We start from the raw sequence: 24,624 nt of genomic DNA, 5'->3' as shown, positions 1-24,624 counted from the left end.
TCAGCGCGTGCCAGGCAAAACGCCCGTCGCTTTCTCTTGTGTGTGGTGAACATTCTGTGGGAGGCATGTGGGACGGGTGGCTTTGTCGTGTAGTGCAAGCTTTCGCAGCTGTGAACGTAAAGGCGAATGGCTACAAACATAGACGAATGTCCGGGAGCCTCAGACGAATACAGATATTTGCACGAGGCGTTTCGCGACTTGTCCCGTTTTCCGGGTGCTGTCCCGCCTGAAGTGACTGCTGACGATTTTGTCGACGCTGACAGCGACGTTCAAGCTGTAGCCGCTCTAGCTGATGAGGACATTGTGGTGGGAATTGCTGGCACCCAAGAGGAAAGCGATTCCAGTGGTGACAAGGAAATGCGCCATGCACAACTGCTGAGCTGGCATCAGCATTGAGCCTGATTCGGCATTGTTGCTGTGAAATGAAGGGCACCGGACTATCGCACCTGGAAAGTCTCGAGAAAATCGAAAGCAGTGTTTTCAACTTTATTTCCCAGAGCAAGAAGTGGTCAAAGATTAGTGATTCTTTTTCTGTGAAATAAAGTGCGCCTTCACGTTGCGTGTATGGACTTCGCTGTTCTGGAATGCTTCAATAAGCCGCCATTTGTCGTGACCACGAGTGGCATCTCAAGTCGATTTCTGTATATCGAATTATCAATATATCAAACTATCTCGTGATCCCCTTTGAGTTCGATACATCCATGTTCGACTGTAGCTTTGGTATGTGCTACATTCATTACAAACGATACGTCTATTACACTAGTAGCACTAAGACAATTTCAGGCTGCAGCTCTTAGGCACCCGTTCCTGCATTTTGCAGCGGCAGTGAACAAGCACAGAGAAGGATGAAACAGTGAACATGGAGCGCAGCGGGGGATGAAAAGCAGTGATAACGAAGAGAGCAGGAGGAGGGAAGTGGAAGGAGGAGGGCGCAGCGGGATCATGAATTGGAAAGCGTAGGAGGGGAGAGCATAAAGAAAGCGTGAGAAGAAAAGTATAGTGTCGCACAAGCTGGGCTCTGCAGTGATGACCGCTACAAGATGGTACCAGAGTAGCGTGCCATCGTCTGTTCACCAATGGCATGCAGCGAGTGCCTACCGATGCCATATATGGAAACAAAACACTGCATGAGCAGAGGTCTGTCTGTGGTGCGGCGGCTGTGAATTGTGCCCACGCATCACCCACGTGCTTCCTCTCGCGATCTCTCAATTAGTGAGGCAGTCGCATCACGCTTTGCTCAATTTGCCATTTGTCACACAAGACAGCTTGTCCGTGCCAGCCAGTATATCGCGAAATGAGAGCACGTATAGAGCTGCGCTCAAATTTCTCATTAGGGAATATCGTAATCATAGGTAAATTCCTTACATACTTTGTTATGCAGTGCAGTCCACTTATAAAATTATTAAAAAGATTGAAAAATTTGATTGTTATAACTGATCATCGCTATATCTGGACTGCCATTCTATATATGCTGCCGAAGATACCTTTGTAGTTCCAAAAAATTTTTCACTTGTGCTAAAAATAGATGTAGAAATAGGCTATGAAAAATTAAATGTTTATTTTTGTCTCTAAACAGCATGTCAAGTGTTAGGCACGCTGAGATCGTAAAAAAATCTGCACTTGCTTTTCCGGCAGTTTCAGGTTTACAATCGCAGTGTGCATCGCGTCTAGCAGCTGCACACAAACACTACTGGCAATCTTTTAGTGTGCATGAATTCAACGAGCGACTTGATCGACAACAGCGCACTTTGCGTTAATATCGGCATTGAGGTCAAAGACGGGCCGCTGTCAATCACGTCTTCACCTCCATCACACAACGCCAACATCTGTCGCAACAGCGATCACTTCTTCAGAGATATCTATACAGAACAAAGCATTATCTGCACCTGTTTGATCGTCGGTAGCGACCTGTTCCTAGAGTTCGGTAATATCAGTGGCTTCCACCATGTTGGTTTCACTATCCGGGGCGTTTTACCCTGGTGCACAAAGCTTGCCTTTCTAAAACAGTTGCTTATGGTGGAATAGGGTCCCTGACCCTTTTTTCATTGTACCACAGTGGTGGCCTAGCGATAGAGCATCTGCAGCATGCGGGAGGTACCGAGTTCAAATCCCGTTACCACTGGAAATCCACTATTTTTTTTTGCTAATGGGTAGAGATGTTCCCTGGCCTGGTGCTGGGCTCTTGTGGGGGTTCACATCTCGAATAGGGGGCCCAATATAGATTTACAAATTGTCTCTGGGACCTGTTGAATAGCATCTGTCGCAACTGTGGGAGGCAGGTGCTGCCACTGGGTACCTGCCAGTAAAATAGGTACAAGGGCGCTCACGGCCTGGTGCTCGGCCATCATGGAACTGCTGTTAATGGCGCAGCAGCCCAGGCGCCATATCTTGAAAGCGATCTGCTATGTGGACAAAGTCCGTCAAGTTCCAGTAGCTTCGTATGCGCTGTGCTTTTGATGTTTTGTTTGCTGTAAAGTGAGAGACTGCACGAAGGTCAATTCACTTGCTGTGGCTGCCGCGCTTCCTCACTCCAAAGTTTTGAGTGACTTTCCGCGGTCATCAAGCGAGATGTGTTCATGTTTACCTGCATATGCGTGACACTGTGCTTGTTAATTTATTAGTAAGCTAATGCTTACGACGTTATTCAGCCGATAAAACTACTATTCTTCGCATAGCTGTCTACTAATTTGCTTAGTAGACCATAAATATTTATGATCACTTAGCGCAAACAAGGAAGGACGGAAGGGAACAAGGGGAGCACCGTCCCTTCCGTCCTTCCTTGTTTGCGCTAAGCGACTACAAATATTCGTAGTCTACTGAGCAATATGAATAGACTAGCCCAGCAACATGTGCTTCTGGACTACTCATTTGCTATCACGTTCGAAACTTTGCCTTTGGCGTGAAATTGAAACTTTTTTTGTTTGTTTGTTTTTTACTTTGGATGTTTGTCGCTCACTCTTTGCGATAACATTCTTGCACATCGCGACCAAAGTTTCGGAAGTGAGGCGTTTCGGTTATTACGGACTTCGGATAAAACGGACATTTTTTGTCAGATTATCAGGGTCTGTTGTAACGAGTCAACTGTACAGCAAAACCTCATTAATTCTGAAACATTGGATAACTCGGGGTCATCGTCTGGTCCCAGCAGGTGTATGCATTATTTAATGCAATCAAACTTGTTAATTTGGCCATGTTTGGCCACACACTGGTTAATTCAGATAGCTCTTCGAGCTAGGCAACCACGGAGCGCCGCAAATGTGCAACGCAGAAGAGCAAAAGCGATGCTAGCATCCAGCTGAAACGAATCAGTGGAGTCCACATCGTAGTCATCCGCATTAAATGTACGTGAATGACAGCAATGCTGGAGCACTTCGTGCCTATTTGTGTCCTTAAAGGCTTTATTATCGCGTTTACCGCCTTGCATAAGGGCGCGTTGGCAAGGTGCCTTCATAACTGCGTAGTCGACACCCATGATTGCATCATGCGGTTTCACCTCCAGTTGCAGCAAATGGTAGTTTTATTTTGAATCGGTGCACATGTCAGCCATGTGCCTTTAAAACTGTGTGGTTGCCGTACAGGATCGCGTCGATGTCGGCCGATGCGTCGATGTCCTCAGCAGTTACAGCTAACAGTGGTTTGCTTTTGACTCGGTGCAAAACTGTCAAGGATGAAGAGCACCGGCGACATTGCGATGGACAGAAAATCTGTTGGCAACTAGCTCTCTGGTGCTCTGTGTGCCCGGTAGTGAAAAAAGTGTCTCAGGTGATGCCACACGCTGCGAAGGAAGTCATGAGGCCTTCGTTCCTGAGAGTGCTAATCAGTCACGAGGTGGCAAGTATTGCAACTTCCACACTGCTTTTGCCCAAATTAGAAACAGGATTTGCTAATTCATTGTGAGAATAAAAACATGATGAGGTAGTAAGCATTTGTGCATTGTCTTCTTGATACCCTCGTTAATTTGACATTAGTTTAATTTGGCCATTTCTTCCAATCCAGTGAGAACCGAATTAACGAGGTCTTACTGCATCCCATTTCGTTATAATGAGGTTCAAGTGTACAGTCACCGACCAATGAATTGGACGTGGATAATCCGGACATGCTCGGTAATTTGGACAGCTTCGCGGCACCACCAATGCCTCCATAGACTTAATGTGTAAAGATGCCCGATTTTTCGGATTGCCGCCAGCTCTACATTCGATTATTCGGACTCCGTCCATGGCTATAGCATACGCCGACTCTGCCACCATTGTCTCTGGCAACCTCGACAAGACATCAAATACGGCCTAAGAGATTACATGCTGGGCAGTGATATCTGAGGCCTTGGCTAGGTTGCTGCTCTACGCCTTAGATATTTGACTGCAAATGCCAACTTTGGTGGCTTTACTTTAATTCTGAGGTCGCATCAACATCGCGATCACCATATCCTATTCCGGCACCTCCACGCATGTCCCGCTATTGCCATTCTGTTTGCCGAGTTTGCCTTCTGGACAGCGTTCTGCCATTCTGTGCTTGTTTGTTTAGTCTGCTTTTCAGACAGCTCTCTGCCGACTCCAGAAGTCTCCCTCATGGAGTGATTGTCAGCACATGAAATGGCACCAGCGGTGCCCTTGCAGTCATCATCATCATCATCATCATCATCATCATCATTTATTGGCCCTTAAAGACCCCTGGAAGGGGCATTACATTATTATTACATTACATTATTAATCCTACTCTGAATGAGTCGAGTCGCAGTCCGAATGAGCCCAACTCTGCAATTGAAGAGGCTGAACTGATGCCTACCACAACGAGCTCAAATAAGGACATCATTGATGACCTGCTAGGCTGCGGTGTGCCGAATCTTGCCGCCGTTACATCAGAAGACTTTGCAGACGTCGACAGCACAGTTTCGTTGACTGCCAAACTGAACGATGACGAAATAATTGAGCAAGTTTTCCCACTGCCAAATAACAACTCTGACTCGGATGATGATGATGTGCCGCGTGCTCTTGAGACATCACATGCAGATCTGACTCAAGCCTTCGCAGTCCTTGCGTTAGCGTACAGTGACAACGCAAAACTGGCAGAAATACAGACGGACTTAGTTGCATGTAAGCGGAAGTGCATGCAGCAATGTATCGACCACTTGTTCCTTGCACAGGGGCCCTAAAACATAAATAAAGTGATCTTTTTTTGGATACATTCGTTTTTTCGGACATTCGATAATGTGAACTTATTTACCTTCCCCGTGGAGTCTCAATTATTGGTCATCGACTGTACATTTCTTTTTTTCTCATAGCCCTAATGCATAAGTTGATACTCTTTAGTGGACACATTGTTACAACCTACGTATCGTTACATGTGGTATCGTCATAAGTGGACAGCAGCGTATCCAATAATTTGTTATATCCGTGTTTGTTATATTGAGGGTCAAGTGTATTTCCTTCGTGGTGTATTTTCGTGCAGCACTCACAATTAGACAAAGTTCAAAGAGAATATACACAGGACACACGCGATGAGCACTTACCAACTCACTCAGTTTTCTATCCTAATGTATTTCCTTGTCTAATTGCTAAATAGAGTTGCTTGTTGGTGCTGTTGGACGAGTGTATGCACTTGCAGATTAGCCTTTTGTGTTTGTTCACTGTTTTTCTCGATAAATATCTCAATTGTGAGCCAGTGCCTGACCTGTGTACTTATTCCAATTTCTATTGTCCCATTTGCACTGTTTCACGTATTAGCGTTAACCCATTTGCTACTGTGCAAACACGTTTTGCTGTGATGTGCTTGTGTACACCAACTGTGTCCCCTGTCCTGTTGCGGTAATGCAGCCAAGGCATGCCTGGTGGCACCCCGGTGTAAGATACACAACGATGCGAGTGTGGCTCTGGGCGGCGGTCTGCTGGCTGCCCTGGTGCCCTGTGGTCTACTGGGGGCTTCGCTGTGCGTCTACTCACTACGGCCACGCGGAACCCTCCTCCACACGTGGAGCTTTGGGGCCAATGCCATTTCAGTCAGCCTGTCCCCGCTTGCCCGGTACCTAGTTGTCGGGTTCGCTGCCACACGGGGATACTTCACCCAGGAGAGGGAGGCAAGTGGCCACAGGGACAAGTGACCATTGGTGCCAGTTGACTCTGATTTCGACCTTCTCTTTTTTTGTTCATGTTGTCCACAGTCCATGATGTTCTTTATCCCTTTCCCATGAAAGAAGTGTGCCACACGTGGCAAATTTGATTCTGTAAGAGAAGAGTGCGTAAGCAACTGTGAACATTTGCTTTGTGCAGCCAAAACATGGCTTTGGCAGCCTTTTCTTGTGCCTAAATTACTCGCACACTCTTTGATACCCTTTGTGCTCAACTAAACTGAACAAGATCAACCTGCTTTTAGTACTATTTCTCTGGAATAATCTTGTTAAAAATAAAGTTTCAGCATCACACGAAGATATTTTTTTCTTGCTGTGTGCAGCTACTGTATCGGGTAGTTGATAAAGGGAAAATGAGACTGTATCGGGTAGTCCTCAGCACATATGAGCAATTATAATTTTTTTCTTTTGAATCATTAATTGTGCAGGTGGTGGCCCAAATCTTCAAGCTGACTCCGCCAGACGCTGAAGGCTCATCCTCCTCTTCGTCGGTGAGTGCCGCACAGTTTCTTGATTGACTCGCGCCAGTGCGAGGTTGATTGTCATGGTAGAGTGCCCGCATCTTCTTGTCTGTCTTTAGTCAGCTGATTCGCCCATCGCTAATCTCTCGCAGACTGCTTCCTCACCTCATCATAAGTACAGTGTGAAATGGTTTTGTTAGCTATCCTGCCGATCTAGAGGCACCAGAGTGGAACACGAAATAAACTAGGGCTGATAAACTCCCTCAAATCTATTGTGCTCATTGGGCATAGAAGGGTTGACCACTTAAGATTGCTCATTGCTTGGCTAGTTGTTTCATCTCGTCCTGATCAAGATTATTATATTTGCCCGATTGTAATGCGCCCCTAAGTCTACAGCACCATGGGTTTTTATGGGTTCAGAGTAAGAAAACAAAAGCGCACCTGAATATAATGTACCACCGATATACATAGAATCTCATTCATGCATTCTGCAAAAGAAAAAAAAAACGACAAAGACATACTAGCTGGGAAAACATGCAATCCGAAGTACCTAAAAAAACTGACAGACTGAACTATTGTTGACAGCTTCCATACTGTGAAGCGTCACACGGATCGTTGCGGCACGATACGCTGACGCACATTGAGCTCATGGTGCTCCGGCGGCCTGAGACGTGTTTTGTTGTTTTCCTACTGCTTGGTGTTTTAAGAGGGCGTCGGAAAATCGAGACGAAATCGAGCTGGTGGGCCACGCCGGATGCCGCCAGAGCGAAACATGATGCCCACATTGCGCTGCTGATGGCCACATCATGCTGCATGCAGCAGGGAACGGTGGTGCGTTTGGATTATCACCTACTAAAGGGGTGCAGTACGCTATCAATGGCACTGCGCACCACGCGCTGTAAAACAGATAGGTGAAGATTCTTATCATAATAGGTTTGGCGGCGATAACTGTGAATGGTGGCGAGCAACGACCCGGGCAGAGATTTTTTTTCGTACCTGAATAAAAAACTGTGCGTGCCATCGTTTTCACGTGAGACAGGCAGCTATATACTGTTCGCGATTGCGCGCGCCTCGTGCCTTTTCTTGTTCACATGGAATCAAGCGACCGGAAAACGTATACGATCACAGTGTGGCAGCAGGCAATGGCGGTGAGTTTCGGTTATTGCCTATTAAAAGCATGCACTACACTTTCGACGACACCATGCACTGTGAAACAGATAAGCGAAGATGCTGTGGGGTCTCAAACGTGCTCTTGGGACAAAGGAACCACACACAGCAGCGCAATCACAAAGACATTTATTGCACCTTTATACACTAATGCCTGCTAGCCATCACACAAGACAGAACATGCCGATGGGCGTGCGACAAATCTAGGAAGTCTGACTCACCACGACCAGATATGTTCACCGCATATTGGACAACAACACCTGGTCATTTGTGTGTGCAGTCACGCGAACGGTGGTGCATTTGAACGATTATGTTTGTCCATTCCGGTGTCCTGCTCCTGGAGGCCTACCAGATGGTCTTGCAGAACCACGGATCGGTGCACGCGCGGAACGTCTGTGCCGCTTGTCGACCCCGACCCAAAGAGGAAAAGCCTACTACCTGTCGCGCCCGACTAAACCCGCCGTTAGGTGGCGTTAGCAGTGCAACCCTCGTGCCATATCTCATAGCAACATCTTGATTTGTGCAAGTTTGTTCATCAAGTTGTTGTTACTACAGACACAGTTCTGGACCTGTTGTGTGCGTTTTCGATTGTTGTCCTCGTCTTCTTCGCACTGCTTCAAGTTTTACGTCTCTCGTAATGTGCTGCAACCAGACCGACCGTCGCCAGCACTAAGCTATGCGGAGAAACCAGATTACAGAAAACACAAGAGCCATGCGGGGAAAACAACATCGGGGGACACCTGAGAGTAGAGTGTCCCCACAATGCTTATCACAATAGGATTGGCAGTGATAGCTGTGAATGGTGCATGCGACAACCCTAGAGAAGATTAGCTGGCACCAAAATGAGAAACTGAGTGCTGTGTTTTCACGCTGGATGGGCGGGCGAGTATTTTCGATGAAACTACCGTGGCGGGCTGTTCTCGATCTAATATGCTGTTCTTGATCGTGCATGCCTCGTGCATTTTCTTGTTTACATGGTATGTAGCAGCCTGAAAACGTATCATACGATCACAGTTTGGCGACATACTGAATGTTGGTGTTGAAAAATTGTTTTCCGGGAAGGTATAGACTGGTAAAAAATGAGTATAACTCTATTGGGACATTTTTCGTGTTCTCCATTGTGAATGCTGGTGCCGGGAAAACCTACATAACAAGAACGTATCTACTGTATAAAAGTAAGAACATGCCTCCCATGTTTTTTTGTTCAAAAAAAACAAGATATGAAGAATTTACCTTCACAGAAGGGAAATTTATTTGCAGTGTCCGTCGTCATCAGTGTCAGTTGTTGTTGTCTCCATGTTGCTGTTGACTGACCAGAAAAGGTTGCCTTTCGTGCCATACATTTCTTGAATGATTTCACAACCATCGCGGATGGGAGGGTGGCCTACATACTCAAATAGACACTTAGCCAATTCATTCAGCGATTTGCGCTTCGACCTATTGCTTGGTGTGACACTCTGGCTGCTATTTATTAGCTACTCACTGTACAATGCACGAAAGTGATCTTGCTCGGGCTTAGTAATGTACATGCCCAGCGAACGACAGCGGCTTTCACAAAACCTTGCCACTACCACCGCAAGGTGGTGATGACGTGGCTTTGACGCCAACGCCGCCAACACGGCTTTGGTTCCACATCTGATTGTAATGCAGAGACAATTTTCAGAGCCACTTTCTCTGGAAAAAAAATATATGTGTTAGGTTCGGGTAAACCCTGTACCGAGTGAAAAATGTAGATGACGACAGAGGTAGAAACAGGTAAATAAGGATAGCTGCAGAGCTTTGCTAATGCTTGTGCTCGTAGAGGCACGAAGCAGATGGTGAAGTCTCAAATTAAAAGTTTCATTCCCTCGGCTTGACTGGTGCACACAGTCCTGTGGCCAGCTACAGCAAGTGGGCAACCTGAGTCAACCGGGTGGGACCGCTGGCCAACCTCCGGTGAGCCTCAACTCTGTGCGCTGGCTGCCCCGGCCTGGGGAAGGGCTCATCTACGGCACCAACCGTGGATCCCTCTGCATCTGCCGCCCACTGTGAGTTTACATAGTCGGCCAGTTCAATAAAACCTTGTCTGGTCAGGAGGCATCTTGGAAAAAGTTAAAAAATTGTCTCTGATAAAGTAAAAGGTTATTTGACGTTTCAATATCCTACGGGTTCCTTGTGGCACTGCGTTGTCGCATCGCAGTTGCAATCATTGTGACAGCTGTAATTGATTATTTGACGTTTCAATATCCTACGGGTTCCATGTGACACTGCGTTGTCGCATCGCAGTTGCAATCATTGTGACAGCTGTAATTGCAGTCTGCTGCACTGTGATGTCACAGTTGTAGCAGTGCAGCACACATGGGCCTCTGCATTGTTACAACTGCATGGTGGCAGCTTTTCACTGAGAAGGCTTGCCGAGAGACATTTGCCAGACTTGACTCATCAAGGACATCCAGTGTTTGGAAAGTCAAGGTTTGCTCTAAGCAGGAGAATGGGTAAGGTGAGCATTTTAAGTCTGCGTAGATTATTTGATTACTTTTAGAGGAATCTTGAGAGATCTTGTTTTAAGCGAGGAGTTGACTTGGTTGTTGGGAAAATTGCTACTGAAGTGGCCCCAGTGTTCTTATACAGTTCAAATTAACCTTGATAACAGAGTTAGAAAGAAGCTTGTGCTGTGGCAGCAATTTCGAAGGTCGTGCTCTATCAAGACCAACTGCATGCTTTTGAGTCCAACACCCGTAGAGTGCCCCAGAGTCTTGCAATAGTGCCAACAGACCATTTGGAAGGAAACCTTATTCCCAGGAAAATCTAGCAAAATTAGCCAGCTGCATTTTTCTTAATGTTCAAGTGCAATAATTAGTAGTGATTTAGCTAATTATACAAACGACATGTTTATATGTTTCGAGTCAGTGCTGCAGTCTCGAGTCTGAAATGGGGTAATGCTGAACCTGTACCGTATTTGTCAGTTTTTGGCTTATAGAGGCTCCGTTCTCAGTAAATTTTATGCTCTGGACACCCAAGAGCACCAGTCCTATCTTACAAACTGGTACCAATAGACATAGTCTCTCTTTTAACAGTCTCCTGGGAGACTGAAAAGACCTCTTTTTGTTGTTGCCTTGCCGCGGACCCAAGACTGACATTGCAGCTAGAGTTGTCGTTTTTGTTTTCGTCTTCTGCTTCATCTCCTAGGTTGGTGGATACAAGAAGTATCTAAAGCTTTGTGCATGTCCTTTATGAAAATGCAGAAAGCCTATCTCTAAGGAGGATGGCAGCAACGGGCCAGCATCCCGCTCTGGTCCAACACGAGATGCGACCAGCCCCTTTGTGATGCTCACTGACCAGGTTGACAGGACAGCCAGGAATACCACCATCCAGGTGAGGTCATTAGCACCTGGGCAGGACCTGGAATGACTGTAAAAAAATCGAAGTTTCGTCCGAAAGGCGACACATCGATTGCAATAGCAAATTAGTAGACCGCTATATGAAGTGAGGATAGTAATCTTATCGGCTATATAAACTTGGAAAAATTTGCTTACTAACTGAATTAACAAGCATGGTGTCTGCACACACAAGCAAACATCAGCACATCGCACTCAATGAGCACGGACACTTGTCAAAACGCTGGAGTGAGTGAGCTCGGCAGCAGGAGCCAGCGAAGTGACCTTCGTGCGATCAAGTGCTTAAATGCAAGGGTAGATAGAACACAGTGTGCACAAAGGTATGAGTTGTCTGCATGCAGATCCGTTTCAAGATACGGTGCACGTGACCGCGCATGCCCGTGCAAAGTTCGCACTTGTTGGCGGAGCCGAATTCGCCCCCCCCCCCCCCCCCCCTCGTCTCAACTCCCTCCCGTATTGCCTCCCCAATTTGCTTCATATATGACACACGAGATTGAGCTTCAGTCGTCAGTTCACCTTGCGCCCGGTCGTGAAATGCATAGTTGCTACCAGAGCACAGCGCCGCCCCCCTCCCCTGCTTTCCTCCTTTGCATACATGAGATTGAGGCGACATCGTCAGCTCACCCTCGCATGCTTTCACTCGTACATACAGCTTATGGCATGCGGCTACGATTTTATCATCCTTGGACTTTATGCAGAACGTCAAAGCGACGCTGTTGGCAGAAATGTGGCTGGAGTGTCCATATAGAGCTCAACCTCGATATAATAAAGTCTGTAAAATCAACAATTTGCTTCGTTATATCGAAATATCGTTCTATTAAAATTCAACTTTTCATGCAAATAAATATAGTCGCCGATACACACGTGGAAAGAGGCCGCAGAATTTTCCGAATTACCGGGCAACCGAAAAAAGCATATTTGAATGAGAAAACAATACATTTTGAGAAATTTGGGAGTCGGCAACGAATGATACGATTTCATGCTACGCACGTCGACAGTATCTTGGCGATACGAATTAAGCAAAGTCAGCCACGCTGTCACATGCACTCTGCCCCCACGGCTGATAACATCACCCACACTGGGATGATGCTATCAGGAATAGTGCCGTCAGCGGGGAGCAAACACCAGTCTGCCTCTCGCTCCAACTGGTTACTGAAACTCGAAATTACACAACCGCCCATAATAAATCTGCGCTAAGAGAACTTACATTATGCCATGCCGTCTCGGCACGGCCACTCTTTACACATGCAGCAGATTATCTCTAAAGCAGGGTGCATGGCTGCATATGCACTCAGCTGCGCTTACAGCCATGCGCAGCCACGACCAAGACGCGCGCCAACTTGCCCCACTCCGCCCCTCACGCGCGCTTGATCGTATTACCGCGAGTGAGCTCCCTTCCCCCTCTTTCGCTTTGCTCGCGACGGAAGGCGGCACTCGTGAATTCGCCATCTTTCTTCTCTCACCTTGGCACACTTTCACTCGCACCTAAAGCACACAGCGTGCGACGCAATAGGATCTTGTTTTACTTGGATTTTATATGGAGCGTGATGCGGCTCCAGTACAGAGATCGATCTTGTCGCGCTGCGTGCAATTTGTGAGGTGCGTTTGCAAACAGCTGCTTGTAATTCAGTCATTTGACCATCTGTGACGCTGCGGAAGTTTTCGTTTATTGTCTTGGCATTCCTTTGCAGCGGCATTGAGATTTCATTATATTGAAATGGCATACAAACACACTTCATTATATTGAGATTCTAAATACATGGTGTTCTATGGACAAGTTATGAAAAATCAAATGCTTCTTTATATCAAGGATTTTGTTGTATTGAAGTTGCCGAGGGGTACAATGATTTGCGAGGCTCTAACATTTGTTGATGGGCTTACACACTGCTTTGAAAATGTTTTAAAAGCCTTTGAGGGGCTGACCTTTTTAGCCATAGTTATTGAGATTAACTGGACCAGCCTTATAAAGCGAGGATTGACTGTCAAGCTAGTTTATTCATGATCAGATGATCCCATGCGGAAGCGCTGTTTTTATTTGGTAATTATAAAAAGCTTACATCTGCTTTCTCACTATCTTTTTACTTCCCTGAATGCTGGGCGTAAGGCAGGAGACATATTGTACAACGCAGCACCCTATGTAACATACAAAGGATTTGAAAGATGGTTGCCACGGCTTCCGGAACTTATTGGAACATTGTAGGGGCTTGATGGTACTTATTGAATGCAGATGTTGCCACAACAAACAACGGGGCAGAACTGCACCGTGTGTCTCCTGCGTAACTGTATTAAAACTGTGCTGCACATGGGCTGGAAGGCAATATAGCAGAAGGCAGCTGCAACTTGCCGGCTTTGTACCTGGCTGGTGCAAGGTTTACTGCTTCAAGTTACGGCACTTTATAATGGGGGAGTGGCAATAAATATAGTCGACTTCCATTAATTCGACCCTGACAGGACTGACGAAATTGATAGAATCATTCAGCGAGCCGAATTAAACAAGACGGAGAACAAATGCCACAGCTCACTGCTGATTCATTTGACAGTATAGTCTACTTCCATTAATTCGATCTTGACGGGACCGCCGAAACTGGTCGAATTAAGAAAAAAAAAGCACGATAACGCTGAAACACCGTTGTTTCACTTGTTAGTGTTTGCTTTTAAAGTCAGTTTCTTTGCAATGCAGTGTGTTTGCAGTGAAACATACCATGCGGGGAAAGGGACCACTGTTACGGGACATATATAGCATGCATTTCTTAATTTGCACGCGCACCTGTGCCATCTCCGGTCACAGTATAAGCACCAAGACACCTAATAAGTTTACTGGCAGGCCTTCAGAGTTTTATAAAGACCCTAGGCTTTTGATGCCTTTAAACATCTCCTCGATCTTCTTTTCTTTTTTTTTTTTAATCTTACTGCCTTCCTTTTCACTAGCTTTCCCGAAACACAGATGCTTTCTCCCCACTTTTCGGTACAGGCACGTTCGCAGGCGTATAATTAAGGAACACCTACTAGGCACTGTTAACGGTCTCCTATACGAGACATGCATGGCGGTCGAAACGAGGGCTGAAATTGCCACATCATCATAAACAAATCTGAATGGCTGCCAGTATGCCTATTACGCATCTAGGTGCCTGTACTCTGACTGGATGTAGCACGTGCGCGCCTATATAATTAGGAAATGTGTACTATGTCCGGTTACCGTGGCCCCTTTCTATTCCTGATATGCTTCACTGCATAACATGACTCTATTGCGGCGAAACTGGCAAAGCTTGTTCGGATATTTCAATGAAGACCAGTTTTGAGATTTAAATAACGTAAGTCTGGGCCTATAGAAATGTATAGGGCCTATAGAAATGTATACTTCGACTGGATCGAATTAACTGAAAAATCGAATTAACCGGAGTCAAATTACTGTACTTGCCCGATTGTGACATGCCTCACAATCAAACGCGTCCGCTTTCTATGTGTCCAAAGTAAAAAATCTAACAGAGAGATAACATTAAAGCTCCTAAACAAAGTATAAATATAACACGCACCCGATATTTCAGCAAGAAAATTGGGCAAGGGTCTAATATGCGTTGCTCCATCGTAGTTAGCTTCGCCGCAATGCATGCGTGTTATGCGATAAAGCATACAAGCGTAGTGAAGGTGGTTTTAGTTTTGTGGCAGGCAATTTTCGACCCTATTTTCTTGAAGAAAAGGCTCGCATTAGGATCGGGTAAATACCATAATCGCACATAGTGAGCTACGGTTATTGCTTGAAAACCTGCCTAGAGCAGGCCGGAAATCGGCTTTTTCAACAAGAGATTTAACCTGGGTTCAACACATTCACTGACCCCTAAACTCCACCGAGACAGACGCTACCACTAAAGCTGTTGCTATTACGCCACCATAGGGGTCAGGCACGTGCATGCCGACTCCTCAAGTTCAAGTTATTCGGTGAAGGTCAATTTTAGGGCTGAAATAATGCAAGCTTAGGCTCATAAACTGGCTGACACCTTCGTTCAGGATGAAATTAATGGAAATGTATTGTAACCCCACAGGTGTCTTTGCATACCCAAGGTGACCGTCCCCCCCCCCCCCAGCTCATGTTCTTTTATACTCCTTTTGCATTATTTTGTATACCTTCTTGGGTTCTTTGTACACCCGGTGGTTAGAATCCCCTAACTTTGGGTGCACAATACCTAAAACTCCGTAATGTCGCTTTCCCTCCCTCACAGGTACTGTCAACTGCTTCACAGACAGTGCTGCCGCAAACGCAGACTACAGGGACTCAGACGATGCTGCGTGGTCCCGGCTTCTTTACGGAGCAAGAGCAGTCCATTGACAGTGCCATGACCTCAACTGCTTTGTCGTCTTCGCTGTCAGCGTCCTCCGACAACAGCCCCGTGCCGGGCCCCAGCACCTCGAGCTTGGACACTGCAGGCAGCGGCAGCGGGGCTGCCTCGGATAGATGGTACCACTCGTGCTAGCGCCGGGAACTTTATGGCAATCCTAGCAACATTGATCTCATTTCGTGGCATGCCAAGCCACCACATCCATGCATTCACTGTGTGGAAGCAGCCTTTATTTTTATTCCTTTGTTTTTCCTTCCATTGTCCCTCTCTCTATATTGGTGGCAGTCTTTCAGTAAGTGATGAAAGAAAGCGGGGCTTTTTGTCTGAACAAGAAGTAGGCGATGTACACTCACCCACAAAATATTGTGGGGTGCGCGAGCGCGTGGCGAAACGACCCTCCTCCCCTTCTATTGGCGCACCCCTGGTGTCGAGAGCAACGCATGCGCGTTCCTCCGAGACTGCAAGCGTGCATGTTTCCGCGCTTCCTCCTTGCGCGCCAGCGATATCCTAATGTAGCCACGAGGTGCCCCTCTTGCAATTGCTGCTGTGGCGGCTTCAACGGGCAAAACTATGTGAAGCGTGTTTAGAAGCATGAGCTTGCGTGCGCCGCTGCGGGCGCTTTTTGTTGAGTCACGAGCGCTGACACAAAGGGCGTGGGTGGCGAACGCCACGAGTCATTTTTTTTTCTGCGCTGCATCTTTTCGTGGCCAATCTTCATTGTTTATTTTTACGAACGGAGCGTTCTCCCGCAGAAGAGCATGGCAGAAAACACGTTCTATAGAAGGAGACAGGCAAGACGAAAATGAGCTCTTCATTTCCGTTGTATATAAACGAAGCTTTGCCCCTCGAAGCCGCCACAGCGCCAATCGCAAGAGGGGCACCTCGCAGCTACATTCGGATATCGCCGGTTCGCAAGAAGGAAGTGCAGAAACATGCACACTTGCAGTCTCGGACGAAGTGCATGTGCGCAGGCGTCGGTCTCGACACCAGGGGTGCGCGGCTAGAAGGGGAGGAGGGCCGTTCCGCCACGCGCTCGCGCACCCCGCAATATTTCGTGGGCGAGTGTACATGCCTGCCTTCGTCCCGTGAAGAGCACTCTTCCTTATTTTGCTCTCGAAGCATGTGCCAGCTGGCTGATATTAGCACTCTGGAATTGCGATGAAGAGAGTGTAGTTTGCTAAAAGCAGAGAGCCCACAGGCTAATGTGAGTGAGAGTCAAAGCCTTTGTCAGTTTTTTTTTTTGTGTTGCTCCATTTTTGTGCAGAAGATGATGTGTATAATACAAGTTTATTAAGGCACCTGCATAAGCAATGGTGGCTCCTCTCTGTCTGTTGTCAAGGCTGCTTGCGGATGACGCGGATTTTTTGACATAAGCTCACCATCTGTATGTTGGAGAGTGTCTCTTGTCACGTACATGCTGCAACCAGTTGTGTTCTGCTGTAGGTGAGATCTCACTCCAGCAGTGTCAAGGGCTGGATACTGTTGCGTAGTGAAATATGTTGCACAGTCCAAAGCTGTGATACAGGGCTTGCTTCGGAACGCTCACTGCATAGATAGAAGCATGGGTGTGGGGTCGATCAGCCTGATGAGTACATCTGTCGATGGTGAAAGTCTGTCGATTCAGCGACGAATTGACATTTGATTTGATATACTACCTATTCTTTGGCCTCAATCATTTTCCAGACGTTGGGCAATGCTTCTGAAAAATCGAGGGCTAATGTATTTGAACAAATGTGGTAGAAGCCGGCCACTTCGTTCCCACAACAGAGTTGCTATTCACTGTGTCGCCGAGCCAACAGTGTCCGTCTCTCTCCTTGTGGGGCAAACAGCGTTTCCTTCATATCATACTCCTCAAATTCCAGGGAACTTTATTTATCTCGTCAAATTGTCTCTCATCCTTTGGAGAACTTAGTATTACGTATGAAAGGCTGTAATGTTTTTTCCGTCTGTCTTCAGAGCATCTCGTAATGGCACACTACATGGCTGACATGTTTGCTTATGCAAAGTGTTGTCAAACTCAGGCGTGCTTTGGAATGTGGTACCCTCTCTGCTTTTCAGTGAGCGTGAGAATGAGCAACTTATTGATGTGTCATGTTGGATTGTGAACAAATTAAATGTGCATAAGTTAGGGCTAGCTAGGATGTATACAGTTTTGCTCTTTCCACTTTGCACACCATCAGCGTAATTTAAATCTTTCAGTTTTGGATCCGCACCGCCCTTGGCAACCAGACATGTGGCAGCGTGAATTACACTCTCTCGAGTTATTATGCATATTTACATGTAAATTATGTTCTCCTAAATGCATATGATTAGTCCACCGCAGTGCATACTGCAGTACTTCTTGTGTTTGGCACGCTGGCCACAATGCTTTCGATCACGTATTACTAGTTGCGAGCTACAGTTCAAGCTTTGCAAAGTGGGCTGCGAAGATGTACAGAGGTGTACAGTATGATGAATCTATTTCTTGCTATGCTACTGTAGTAAAGGCATCATCGAGCTTCCTGGGCTTCCTACCTCAATAAACCATGCTTCCTCTTTGCCAATTTAGAATGGTTTGGATGTCTCCTAGCATGTGTATTTGTGGGCGTTATGAATAAATGTTCCAAGATGAGCCTGTGGAGGGGCTAGCTTTACTATGGCTGATGGCGTGCGTGCCTTGAATGCAGCGATTGTGAATGTGGGTGTGACTCTTTTGAGCATTGGGTTTGAGCAAGTTTGCGTGTCATAAGATAAATGACAGGCACGTGCAGTTTTGAAATGTGATGATGCTGGTGAAAATACGCAGTTTCATTCTTGGCCACATGGAGCTGTGTGGCAGGAGCAGTCATGAGAATGTTGATTAGACGTAACATTTTTTCCTTGTTTCAAGGCAGGTTTTATATAATGTTGTTTCCTGCTGCTTGTTTTCCAAGCAGCAGATTTGTAATGATTCGGTCTCCAATCCATTGCTTTTCTTCCTTTGTCGCTTGCTCGCGCACGGCACTGAGTGCTGTTTTTACGGGGATCAGCCATTCACAGAAATCGTGATTGACGCATACGGGCCATTGCAGGCTGTTTCCGCTGAAATTGGCCATTTCATGTGACCACAATTTGCACGTACACGTTGCACGCTGGTTATGCTGACATCAGCTGCGTAGCACAATCGCGATTGGCAAGCACATGCCATTGCATGCTGCGGTTACTAAAGCGTGCCACTTCACGTAATTGCAATTGACATGTGCACATTGTTGCAGGCTTCTTTCACTGTGATTGGCTGCACATCACAATAGTGACAGGTGCAAGCAAAGCTGTTGTAGCAATTGGCCACTTGGCCCTGATCGTGATTGGCATGTACATGATGACAATGCAGGTTTTTCCATTTGGGATTGGCTACTGGGTGCACTTGCAGCCATTAAATGTGACAGTTCTAAAAACAATGTAATAGGGTTGAAAGAAGAGATAATCATTGCAAAATAGAGCCTAGCATGTTCTTTTCTGGGGTTGGATTAGGCCAGGAATTTGAAATGCTACACCGGAAGTGAAGTCCAACTTGTGCTCTTTTTCCGTTGTTTGCTATAGCAAAATTTCAAGGTGAGGTGACTAATGAGGCTTAAAGTCAATGTCACTTAAAAATATCCAACCAGCATTGTAAGCAGCAAATTTAGACTAGCCTCATGTTTTCCCTCAGTATTGCTGGTTTTTTTATCGCTGTGATGTATATCTGCACTTTTGCAATGTCAAACCTTGCCACTACAAATGGTTATTTGTACAAATTCGTGACCATTAAGCGTTCTTTTAATTTTGCTTCTAATTTGGGCCATGTATTTTCTTGAATCAGTTTCAGCGCATTGTTTTTCACTGCAGCTTTTTGTATTGGTGAGGCTCTTGCACACTGCATGAAAGTGTACAATAAACCTTAAATTGAGGCTAAATCATCTAAACTAAACCTTGGCTTATGTCTCCTTTGTCGTACTTTTACATACTATATTTCTTGTGCATGTAACACGCCCCTTTTTATAAGTTTTCACCTCCTGATTACAATCCTTGACGGAGGGCGAAGAAAAAGAAGTCTGCACATACAATCGAACCTCATTATCGCAAATATTAATTATAAGTATATATAGTAGAACCACGTTCATATGTTATGGAAAAAAAAGACGTAAGAAAAAATGTTCTACCCGGGAAAACGTACGGTCCGAAGCAACTAAAAGAATAAGAATTTGACAGACTGAACTATTGTTGACATCTGCATAATGGGAAGCGTTGTGCAGATCGTTGCGGCACGAGACACCGACACACCTCAAGCTGGTGCTGCTCCAGCGGCCCGGGACGTGTTTTGTTGTTTTCCTATTGCGTGGTGTTTTAAGAGGGTGACAGGAAACCGAAACGAAATCGAGCTGGTGGGTGGTGCCGGATGCTGCCAAAGCAAAACATAATGGCAGCATTGCACCGCCTGCAGCAGGGAATGGCGGCGTGTTTGAATTATCGCCTACCAAAAGCTTGCAGTATGCCACCAATGTCACTGCATGCCAGGCAATGTAAAACAGGTAGGTGAAAATGCTTATCGCAGTAGCTGTGAATGCGGCGTGCGACACTACGGCCGTAGATTTGCTGGTACCGTAATAAGAAACTGTGTGCGAAACCCGTAATCTAGAATGTTTGTTTTCAAATTGTCAACTTTGCCATTATTTGAATGTAATGTGAGGGCAGATTTCAAGCTATGAAAATAATTAAAGGAAACTCTCATCACAATCGAGTAAATATGATACTTGCATATTTTTCAACCTATAGGGTCATGTTACGCATTAGAAAATGCTGTAAGCAGCTCCTCAAGATGCAGAAGCGTCACTCCATTGTGTTGGCTAATTTTACGGGCCTGTGTGGCCAAGGACTGTCTGCAAAGCCAGAACAGCTGTGAACCACAGTGAGGTCTCGCGATGACAGCTAGTGGAGGCGTGTTTCGTCCAGAGGTTGGCTGGTGTCAAAATCACAACTGAACTGAACTGCAGAGCCTCTTGTTCTTTGTGATGCCTCGGAGTCTATGCCTAGTAGCAGAGCAGAGCTGCACTGTAGTAAACCACTCGCGGAAGCCATAAGAGTGCCCAAGACACGTACGGCAGCTTTTTATGAAGAGGCATTGAGACAGAAAAATTTACAAATTGAACTGTATCAGTCTAGCTATCTAAACTGTGCTGGGCCAAGAAGGCATCCTGACTGTAGTGTACTTGGATGGTAGCTGAACTAAAAGCTTACCCACAAAGTTGCGACAGTTCAAAGGGGCACATTTGTGTATAAAATATAGGAACCTGGACTCCTACAGTGCAGTAGTTCCAGTGAGCTTTTTATGAAAGTGTAGGAATTGAATAATGGCCAGGGTCATGCTGTTTTACAACATCTTGGGGAAACTTTCTTGTTTATTTTTTATTTTTGCAGCATCATGGGAATTGAGGGTCAATTGAGGGAATTGAGGTTGTCAATTCAGGGATAAATTGTCATGTTCATGCCTGTGTGATACTTCTGCCATTGTGGCTATGGATAAACGTTTCCTGTGGTACAAAATGTCATACTACCAGTTTACTGGCATTCAAATTCAGTACGCAGAATCAGCTATTCAGGGAGGTGTCAGCTGAGCATCTAGTACAAGTGTCCATGTCAAGGTGCCTGGCAGTTTTCCTCTTCTTACGTCTTGCTATCCCAATTAAGTATATTGTCCCCGATCATATAGAGCCATGTGCGCAAAGGGGCAGTACAGCCCCCCCCCCCCCCTTTCACCTCTGTGATGGGGAACATGTTTGGTAGAGCGGGTAGCTTGTTAACGTGCTGGTAAATTGGGGGGGGGGGGGGGGGGTAACTGTTGCCTGGAAGTTAGGCTGTTCCTTCTAACATGCAAACCTGCACATTGGAGGGGGAAGAGTCATGGCCATTACCATTATGGAATACAGGTAGTGGCCAGTGTTTAATCAATAATGCCAGTGTTCCATCACTACCAGTGATAGAAATACTGACAGTACCAGAGCAATTACATGATCTTGTAGCATTGCAATCAAACAGTGGTGCTAAAGTTCACAAATGCCGGCTATAACTCTCTATTAGCAGATATACAGATTTGTGCATTCCTAACTCCGTGGCCAGCTGTTTGCAGCAGGTCGTTGTGTTCTTTCCTGCTAGACCTTGCTCCGCAGGGCATCATCGATGCGAGTGCTAAATCGGGTGTGTACATTGAATGAGCAAATTTGCGCCCGTGAGTTCTCTGCGCTTCTTGCCTTTGTGTGGAGGCATATTCATATTGCCTTTTCATTGTTGCTAAAGTGCATATACCGATCAACAAGGAACTAAGTATTTGGGCTTTGGGTGATCCCTTAACTAAGAGGCAAAAAGTTTTCAAAAGTGGAGAGGGGCTGTGTTTTGCAAGGACCTTTTGCATCCAATTTAACTTGTTTCTTACCATGCTCTACCAATTTAAATGCTGATGTTGCATTGTGTAAGCCAGACGTGGAAAGCAAATATGAAAAGTGAAAAGAATTGTTGGGAAGCATGATCCCATGTTTGTGTTTCATGGGGGGAGCTTTGTCAGTGGGTCAGAACAAGTTCTGACAATGTTTTTCGTTTTTTCTTTAAGACATCATTTGACGTTTCAGAATGTCACTTGATGATACTTCTTTATATTTTTTTATAGCCGTAACCTATATTAGCTGAAAGACGTTCTCCGTCAATGGCTGCTCCGTATCTGAGCCGCTTTGTCAGCTAGTGTGAGTGACGTTTGGCTTGAGCGCTTCGTCTCAGCAGTGTTGTTGGCATTATCCGAACGTGTGATTGATGTGGAAAGGGTCGTTGAATGTTGGTGCATAGGTTATCAAATCAACTTGTACCAGATTATACACTATATATGTATACATAGCCTAATTTAGCCTAACCTCAACATGTGCCCAACGGAGAGGTGTCTGTGAAAGCAATACTACAAGATTAATTGTGTGCAGCTGTAAAATTTGGGCATGAGCCTAAATCTTGAATCCACCCTATATATACATATATGCATGTATGATTTTTCTTTTTTTTTTTTCGTGGTTTGCAGACAGAGTTGAAGTTGTGATGTTTCCGTGGGCTGTGCTTGAAAGACTCTTTAGGAGTGAATGGTTGTTGGTATTTTTTGTTGTTGTTTTCTGTTTTCGAGAAAGAGTATCAGTTTTATTGGCACCATACCTTGTGGGTGATGCCTTGTGTAGGGTGGTGATAGTGATGACTATGCAGGGGGAAATGCTCGACTGCTATTTCCTTGACATCACTGTAAATCCTTCATGTGATTATTTAACATTGAACATTTGCTTCCTGGCATTGGTCGTTCGTGCAGGTTTAATTGGCTGCAAGGGAGGTTTACGCATGCATCAGAATGGGAAAACCCAAAGATGATACTTGAAAGCCTGTAGCAATAGCAGTAATGTCGATTTGGGTGACAAGACTACTTGTCACGTTGAGGTACCTTGTACACAAGCCACGGCTGTCCAGGCAGACAAAAAAAGTCTCTGTAACTAACATATAGCTTTAATTCCTAGTAGCAAATCACATAACTCCTAGAGGAGGATAATTCATTTTGTAATGGTAGTTTATCTGTTCTCATGTCAACTTTGTTTTCATTTATGTTGTATGCCAGTTGCTCTTCAGCCAGTAATGGCTTAATAAGGCACAGCATTACTCAAGAGAGCACGCACTTCATTGGCAAGAGAAGTCCACTGTATAATTCTGGTCGTAGTTTTTTTTTTTCAGAAACGAATGCACACCAAATGAGGTGTGTTGAGTTTTCCGTCATGCTTTTTGATGCCACAATGCCTTGAAACCTTTCGTATGTCGGTTCCGACGTAGTTACAGTCTGAAGTGACATTAAGCACCAAACTTAGTTGCCGCCGCTGCTGCTCTTTGGTCGTGCTGTGTGTGCCATTCTTACAACCATGCTGTTACTGTTGTCATATTCCTCATCATAAATTGAGAAGTCTGTGGCAGCCAATTGCCAGTAACTATAAGCAAACTGTTTCTGTATCCTTATATAGTTTTTAAATTGTTTTGAAGTCTCTGCAAGGAGATGTAATTGGACAACAAGGGGGAGTTGGTGGTGGTATCTGGGCATCTGGGACAGTTGGCATCTGGGAGTGTGTGTTGTGTGGATGCCTTGTGCTGCAGTGAGTCCTTGAAGACGGTGTGTGCAAAAAACCTCTTGGGCAATGCCATGTGTGAATTGACTGCCATCTCTTGTAGTGTAAAAAAAAATAAAGGAAGAGGACTATAGAGGAACAATAAACAAATTCTATAATTGCCATTTCTTCCTGTCTGCTGTTCTTGATGCTCGATGGTCGGGTGTCCGGTCTCTGGTATTTTTCTTTTCTCATAAGCAGTGGAATGGGGAAGCAAATGATGAGGTGAAAATCCGCAGAAAAATTTAAGTAGGGCTGGAGCACATTCGGCAGGCATTCAAGATCATCTAATAAATATGCATAGGAAAAACACGGAAGAGACAGAGACACAGCGAGGCATGTCTCTTCTACGCTCATTCCTTGTTTTATGCACTGTTATGAGATGATCAATAATAGTCAACTAGCTTAAATTTCTGCTCTAGTGGGCAGTAAAAGCATAGAGCAGCAGCTTACAATTGTGCAGCACCTATAGTCTGTCTGTAGTTCTTGATGGCCATAACACATGCCCCAGCAATTGTGATAGAAACCAAACTTGGAAAGTCTTGCTTTGCCATACCACAGACGTCAACAGCGATTGACCAGAGGTACTATTCTGGTGATAGTGGCATTTTGAGGCAATCGGCACAGCCTCTGAGTGGCTCAAAATGCCACTGCTGCCAAATTCTACTGGGTCGAATTCGACAATGGCCAGGTAGTGTTGTAAGCACCATATTTTGGGCATCACGCTCTGTAAGGGGTGCAGAAGAAAGCTTAGCAACTGTTTTCACTCTTGTTTTTTCTTGACAAACCAAGCAATTCAAGTGTTATATTGAACAATTCGGACCATAGGGTGCAATCCTGTTGCAAAATTGAAGGGAGAACAAAGCCAAGCGTAAAGCACAAGAGCAAATTTTTTTTTGTTTGTGTGTTTCTTTTTCTTGTGTTTAACTTAAGAATGCAGGTCACGGAAGAATACGGTGAGAATGCTGTTAACAAACCTATGTCTCGGAAGCCACATGACAA

At 45.5% G+C, this 24,624-nt stretch overlaps 1 protein-coding gene across 3 annotated transcripts in view; it reads left to right on the top strand.

The window, feature by feature from the left end:
• The window catches only part of LOC126540579 (activating molecule in BECN1-regulated autophagy protein 1-like), a 150,369-nt gene extending 126,622 nt beyond the window's left edge, over positions 1-23,747 (top strand). For all 3 annotated transcript variants that reach the window (XM_055076136.2, XM_050187417.3, XM_055076135.2), the window contains 5 exons: positions 5,811-6,070; positions 6,550-6,612; positions 9,619-9,776; positions 10,974-11,103; positions 15,344-23,747. In XM_055076136.2, the coding sequence (XP_054932111.1) occupies positions 5,811-6,070; positions 6,550-6,612; positions 9,619-9,776; positions 10,974-11,103; positions 15,344-15,595 (863 nt within the window). In that variant the 3' untranslated portion in view covers positions 15,596-23,747. The remainder of the gene's footprint in view (positions 1-5,810; positions 6,071-6,549; positions 6,613-9,618; positions 9,777-10,973; positions 11,104-15,343) is intronic.
• The last annotated feature ends 877 nt before the right edge of the window (positions 23,748-24,624 follow it).

The sequence above is a fragment of the Dermacentor andersoni genome, chromosome 2, assembly GCF_023375885.2.
Source record: "Dermacentor andersoni chromosome 2, qqDerAnde1_hic_scaffold, whole genome shotgun sequence".
In the NCBI taxonomy this organism is placed as follows: Eukaryota; Metazoa; Arthropoda; class Arachnida; order Ixodida; family Ixodidae; genus Dermacentor; species Dermacentor andersoni.
This window is presented reverse-complemented; position numbering and strand designations above follow the sequence as displayed.